The 7294-nt window shown below is 35.6% G+C and overlaps 1 protein-coding gene across 1 annotated transcript; it reads right to left on the bottom strand.

Moving 5' to 3' along the window:
• Window positions 1-2216: 2216 nt before the first annotated feature.
• Window positions 2217-3152, bottom strand: LOC306639720 (olfactory receptor 4P4-like; the record flags this gene model as incomplete). The annotated part of the gene is made up of 1 exon (XM_079103490.1): window positions 2217-3152. The coding sequence occupies one exon, from the start codon at window positions 3150-3152 to the stop codon at window positions 2217-2219; it is 936 nt and encodes a 311-aa protein (XP_078959616.1).
• Window positions 3153-7294: the final 4142 nt, after the last annotated feature.

Consider the following 7294-nt stretch of genomic DNA (forward strand, 5'->3'; position numbering starts at 1 on the left):
ATATCACTGCCTCTGCATCTTCCCTGGATTTCACCCTAGCTCTGAGGTAGGAGTGACTAAATCAGGAGACCTGTATAGATGCAAAGGCAGCAATTCTGCTGGAAAAAGACAAGTGCCTGGACCAGGGAAGACAATTGGATGTTGAGAACAAAGACACAGAGCTAAGACAGTTTACGAGATTTACAAGACATGGGAGAAAAGAATAATTAAAATATTAGTAATTCCTTAATGCAGAAAATGAATAAGTAGAAAGTCATTAATGGAAACTAAGAGTTAAAAGAATTTCTTTCTCAGATAGGCACATGGAGGTTTAGCATAAATTTTTGGCCATTCAAACATCACTTTTGAACTATTAATGACATAAGTGAATGTTCTCAATTTGTGAGAATATCATATAAAGTAAAATAGAGAAAATACTATGATTTGTTCTTAAAAATATTTTAATATATTTTGCAAGAAAAAAAGCATGGTTTTTTTTTTTTTTTTTTTTTTTTTTTTTTTTGTTGTTGTTGTTGTTGTGACTCACTCTCCTAAACATGAAGGAACAATTTTCTCTTTCATTCACTATGAAATCCTAATTGGTAATAATGGAGTTCATTTCAATGTATGCTTTTCCAAACTTTTTTATAATTTTAAAAACAGAAAACTTTATCATATTTAGAAGTGAGTGTGTTAGGAATTTGTAAAATTTCTTTAGAAGACCTCCATATCATTTTATCTCCCTTCTTTTTTCTCTGCTTTTATCCTTATTTTACCACACCTCCAGAATTGTTTTAAATTCCTATAATGTGTTTCCATATTCTAAATTTCTTCAGGATCTCAATTATTTTCCTTTTTCATATGATCCTATAATGCAGTCCTTCTCCATAATAGTATCTTCTTATTTTCCTAAGGAGCACTTTTCAATGCAGAAACAAGTTTGATGAAATTTACTTCTGGTTTCTCTAGAAAAATCACTCAGTAGACTTTTTATATTTACAGGAAGATTTGCTTATTATTGTGGATCAACTTGTTTTAACAGATGCATTTATTTTTCAGAACCAAATTCAGTGGAAGGTACAGAGATTTCCTATATATACTTTAAATATGACAGCACTTTGAAACTGATTTCATTGACTAACAATATGCATATAAAGTTTCTTGCATGTCTTTTTATGTCTTCATGACCCACTGCATATTAACATTAAGTAATAATCCTTTGCCTGTATTTATTGTTTTTTTTTTTTTTTTAAAGGTGGTTTGTCCACTGAAATAATGAATGACAATCTGATTCCTTCAGATTGGAAGAGCTACAAAGAAGTATACTATAAATAATATAACTATAAGATAATTTGCATATTTTAAAAATTAATTTGTGTGTTTCTAATGCATTTTTGTCTGTTATTTTTTTTTTCTTACATAGTAGTAGGAAAGTTTTTTGGATTAGACCCAATGCCTAGTCATTTGTTTCCTTATTAGGCATAAATAGGCAGGAAAACACATTTTATAAAAGAAGTTCCTTAGATTTTATGGGAAATGCTATTCATTTGGGACAATAGGTGCAATTCCGTAACAGGATTTTCAGTATTTGCAATTGACTCCTTTCTTTTACTAGTTATTCTTGTTCTTTCACTGGAAATTCAGGATATTTGAACCCATGGATCTGTGTTATAACAAATTCTACTGTGTTGATTTTGTTGTTGTCAAGCTGATTTCTAAATACCACTACATGATGTTTATGTGAATACCCTAAACTTAAAAAGAGCATTTTAATAATGTTTCAATATTCGTATCACCACAAAATATGTGTCATTTTATTTTCCAAAACCAATGTTTATATTTTTTAAAGAAAAATACCATTTAAATCATATTTACTTTTTTTTTTTTTTTTGCAGTGCTGGGGATTGAACCCAGGGCCTTGTGCTTGCAAGCACTCTACCAACTGAGTTATATCCCCAGCCCTAAATCTTATTTATAATATAACTTACTGCTCAAGCATCACCTTACCTGCTTTGGCTGAAATGTTTTCTTATGCACACAAGTATACCTATGTAATCTCAAAAGTTCACAAAATCAAGATTTCAATATTGTTTTAGGTTCGATTAAAATTGCATTACTCTTTAAATGCCTATGTCCTATTGTTGTCATTCACTCTGTTTAAGACCTATGAGTTTCTAGCTACTTAATTGAAATCTAGTCTTTTTTCTATTATAAGTAAACAGCTGATAATCTTTAAATTAACTGTATGTTCCCTTTGGGTACAGAATATGAGACCAAACTTTTCTCATTGCATTTTTCATCTCAGTATTTCTCAAAGTGTATATCAAGGGATTGAACATGGGAGCGATGATTGTGTAAAATAACGCAAGCACTTTATCCTCAGGGAAAGCAGTAGGGGGCCTAAGGTAGGAAAAGATTGCAGGCCCAAAAAACAAGACTACCACGGAGATATGAGATGCACAGGTAGAGAGGGCTTTGCGTCTTCCTTCAGCTGAGTGATTCCTTAAAGTGAGTAAAATAATGGCATAAGAGAGAAATAAAATAACAAATATAACCAATAAGATGGCTCCTGAACTGACAAGTACAAGGACACCGGTCATGTAGGTATCAGTACAGGCAATTTTTAGCAAAGGAAAAATGTCACAAAAGTAGTGATTGATTTCATTTGGACCACAGAAAGGCAAGTGGATTGTCATAGATAATTGAGGAATAGAATGGGCAGCCCCACCAACCCAGGCAGCTAAAATTAGGAAGTTGCATTTTGTCCTGTTCATGATTCTCATGTAGTGGAGAGGTCTGCAGATGGCAACATAGCGATCAAAGGCCATGGTTGTAATAATGAAGATCTCAGTGCTGCCAAAGAAGTGCATAGCAAAGACCTGTAACATGCAATAATCATAGGTAATGGTTTTGGTTCCCTCCAGCAGGTCACCAATCAATTTGGGTGTAACACTGGAAGTATAGCAGATATCCAGAAATGATAACTGGCTAAGGAAATAGTACATGGGTTGGTGGAAAAGAGGGCTACATAGAATGGAAATGAGAATCAGAGAGTTTCCTACCAGTAGGGCAACAAAACAGAGTAAGAACAGCAAAAAGCAAAACATTTGCACATCCTTGTCATCAGAAAGCCCCAGAAGAATGAATTCTGAGATGTTTCTCTGGACTTCCATGTATTAAGTTGGGTATGTATATTTCACAAATAAATTTAATATCTGTGAAAATAAAGAAATCAGAAACTTAAATGATAAATGAAAATCCTGATCCCCATACTACAAAATGCATTAATTAACTTGACATCATAGAATCATCATATTAAGTAGTATTGATTTACTGAAAATATGCTGTTTCTTATTTATTATGTCTCATTTTTACAAACTTTTTTGTGTAAATTTAAAATGGGTGGTCAAACTAATTGTGCATTTTACTTATTTTTACTTGTAGTTATTTAAAAATATTTCAATCTTATATTGAAAATTAAAAACATGACTGTCATTCACATAATTAGATAAAATAAAAGCTAAATTTGTCCAAGACAATATAATTTTTAAATGATGTGACATTCCTTTTCAAAATGGAAAGTAGCAACTATAGTGAGAAGTGTTATTATAGTTAAAACAAATGATTTTCTTGCCAGTGATGATGGTAATGAAAACTCTTAAGAAAATTAAATCATAAAATGAAGAAATAAAGGATATTAAGCAGTCACTGAACAGGAACTAAGTACAGTGGCAGTGCAGAGAACTAGAAACCAGGAAGAATGAAGAATGAACTGACCAATGTGATCCTCCAGCTGATTGTCAGGCTTTCCAAGCCTCGTTTTCCTCATCTGCACCAAGACAACATTGCAGATTTAAGAATGAAATGATGAATCCATGAAGTGTTGTGAAATACCCGAAGGTCATGGGAGGGTGATGACAGGTAGGTATTCAGTTCCTGCACTTTTTCCTCTTTAAGTTCATAGTGCAGCAGCAAATGAAGTTGGGATGCCTACAAATACTCCAGTAAAGAAATAAATAGAAAATAGCACAGTGTTAACACAATGTGAATTTAATGAATGTGATTGGGTAAACTTCAGTATTGACATAGTGTTTGTAAATAATCGTAAGATAGACTACTGAATGTCAGGTTATTTTAGGTCCTTTCTTAAAATTAATTATAATTATGTTTCTTTCATTCTTTCTTTTTCTTTTTCATTCTTTCTCTTTTTCTCTTCTTTCTTTCTTTCTTTCTTTCTTTCTCATTTTTCACTTGTTTACACCTTTAAATATATAGGCAAACTATTCCTTTATTTGGGGGAGTATTAAATAAGATTTTGCAAGAGTAGTTATTTGGTTATAAACATTCTAATCTAAAACATGAATTAAAGAAAGACTGAGAGAGCTTTTAACTTTCCTTTTGTGTGGCAAAATGTTTTCATGCTTAACCTTTAAACAAATCAGGCTCTCAAAAACTTTTAGAAATACATTTAACATTTTACATATACACTATTGATGACAGGTCCTATACAGAATATTAAATGACAGGTTTACCATTACAGACAAGTTTAATTTGGAGACTAGCAGCTCGATAAATTTTCTGCTTTAAAGGCTTGTATACCTGGAAAATATGAACACATTTAATATACAAAGAATAATGTTTTTAAGTATGTTACTCCATGGAATAGCTTTATAAATTAATCAAATGTCTCTAACAAACACATTTGAGTAATCCCATACATGTCAACTCTAATTCACTCATCTTATTGTAAAAGAACCAAGATATCAGACAAGTGTAAAAAAAAAAAAAAGATGTTATACAAGTGTAAACAGTATTTGCCACCTCTTTCCTGTTGAAGAAATGTCCTAGAAAAATTGATGTTAGACAATTTATAAACATCAACATTTTATTAGTTTGATCACCTAGAGACTTGTGAGTTAATTGTAAAGACATTTTACTTCTATTAGTTTACCCAATTTAAATTGAACATTTTTAAATCACATGAATTAAAATATTTGGATCCATTTTTAAATTTTAATTTTGGGAGCGCTCAATTTTGATACAGACAAAACATTACATCAGACAGCATGACATACAAATAACACAAAATCAAAGGCCTTGTAACTTTATAGGTGAATCTCCATTGCAATGTAACAGATGTTCAAAAACTCTAGTTGAATAAAAAAAATAGAAATGATCAAAAAGTCATGAGCTCAAAAAAAATGTAGAATCCAAAAAAAAAAAAAACACAAGAGTCCCGGATAAACGATATAACTGTCAATTAGGTTAGTAAAACACCATAAAATTTACTTTTGCTGGAGTTCAGGTAAGACCCTTTTTGCTTTTTTTTTCTTTTCTTGGGTTTGAGATTGGTCTTCTACTAAGCATTCTGGCTTCCTCCATGTACATTTCAATGTAAGCCTTGACTGAGATCTGGATCTGAAAGGGGCTAAAATGTTCTAGCAGAAACTTGATGCCTAGGGCATTTTAACCCTTATTCCTGGTTAGTAATCAATTCAGGTTTGGATGCAGAAAATTGTGAAACAAATATCTCCCAATACTTGTGGGGACTGGGGCTACTATATCATACTCCTTACTAGGACATGACACTGATGGTTGGGCTGGTTACTCCCTCCACACCGGCATATGTGGCACCTCGTGGCAGGAGGACTAGGTGGGCTGGGCCGGGGAATGGAAGCAGAAACAGCTGAGTCAAATTTGGAGGAGGAAGAAGGATTAAGAGGGGAGAAGAAGGAGGCATTCGAGTTTGCAGGAATAGCATAGAAGCGCAAGAAAGAAGAGACTTGAAGATAAGGAATCCCTTTCCATCTGCCCACTCGCTTGTGGAAGCTGTGTGCCAATATCTTTGGTAGCCACAACCCACCTTCCCATGGAGCAATCTTTCATCCCTGCACAGGCCAGTTTGTGATCGGTAGTCATTCCTTCCCATACTAACATTTTAGCATTTACCGGGAAGGCCATACAGGGAGTGGGGAGGTTAGAGTCAGTGAGTTCTCTCCCAGTATCATAAAATGGCTGCCGGGAAGATTTCCCACCATCCGGAGGCAGTGGCTCTTTGAGGGGAACCTTGGAGCCCCCTTTGGGAGGTCCTGGAGAGAAGCAGGCCTTAAGGGTGGATAATGTAGGGCAGACTCCCAATGGGGGACCCTCCCCTAAACTGATTTCCCTCTTCCTAACAAGTTGTTCTACACTATCCCATGTGGACCAGTCAAATGAGTTTGCTTCAGGCAGCCAAGGGACTGCCTTAGTGAGGGCCTTCCAGGTCTGAAACACCTGGCTATCTGAGCGTTCCAATCCTCTACTTCTAAGGAGAATCCTAAGAGGGTCAAAGGAGGGGTCTGACTTGGAATTGGAGTGTCCCATGTTTTATGGGAGTACACTCACCCGGAGTCTGATTGGCCTGTCAGCGACTTCATCTTCCTCACACAGGCACCAGTTGTTGATCCCTGTCGGGCAACAAGGTCCGATGTACCTCCTCAGGGCCTGCCTGAGGAGAATACAGGGACGAGTAGGATGATGAGTGTCGGCGGCAAAGGAAACACACCAGAGCCGGGAGGTCTGTCAGCACACGAGGCACAGCAGGAATCTAGTTTATTGAGGAAGTCACACAGCTTTTATGTAGGTTGGAGGCTAGGCAGGAACCAATCAGCTTAAAGGTCAGCAAGGCATGGGGGGTTCACACAGGTGAGGGTCCCATAGGACTACATGGCAAGCACGAGCTGATCTCATTCGCAGAACTGTTGTTAACCAATCCCTGACAGTGGTCCAATTTATCATCTAGCTCACTCACCAGGGAGTAAGGAGTCAGCCTGAGTTAGTTAATGTGTCATTAGTCCCAAGAAAGATGGATGGAGAAAAAAAGAACAGCTGCATACTCTCCTGAGACTAGTGAGGAGGCCCAAGTGGCACACATGGCAAAGGCCAGCATCCCAGACCAAAGGGGAAGATCTCATTCTGGTGCACAATAGCATTTTGCCTCTGTTTAAGCAGTTGTAACTTTATTATTGAAAATAAAATTTCAAAATTAAAACATGCATTTCTTATTTTTATTCATAGAGTAAATGTCTTAAGGATGAATCATTAAAATATAGGGAACATAAGTGGGAGCCCAATCAATAACAGAAATGTCTATCTTTAAGCTGTTTATTTGTGCACAGGAGCTCATCCCTGTCACCTCACAGGGACATCTCTTCATCAGTCTTCCTCTCTCTGCTGGATCACTCATGTCACTCTAAAAACTACAGGAAAAATTGTCTGAGTCCTTTGGGTTTGGGAAATGTACTGAGTAGCTCTTCCATTGAGGTTACTTGTATGC

The sequence above is a fragment of the Sciurus vulgaris genome, assembly GCF_902686455.1.
Source record: "Sciurus vulgaris genome assembly, chromosome: 11".
NCBI lineage: Eukaryota > Metazoa > Chordata > Mammalia > Rodentia > Sciuridae > Sciurus > Sciurus vulgaris.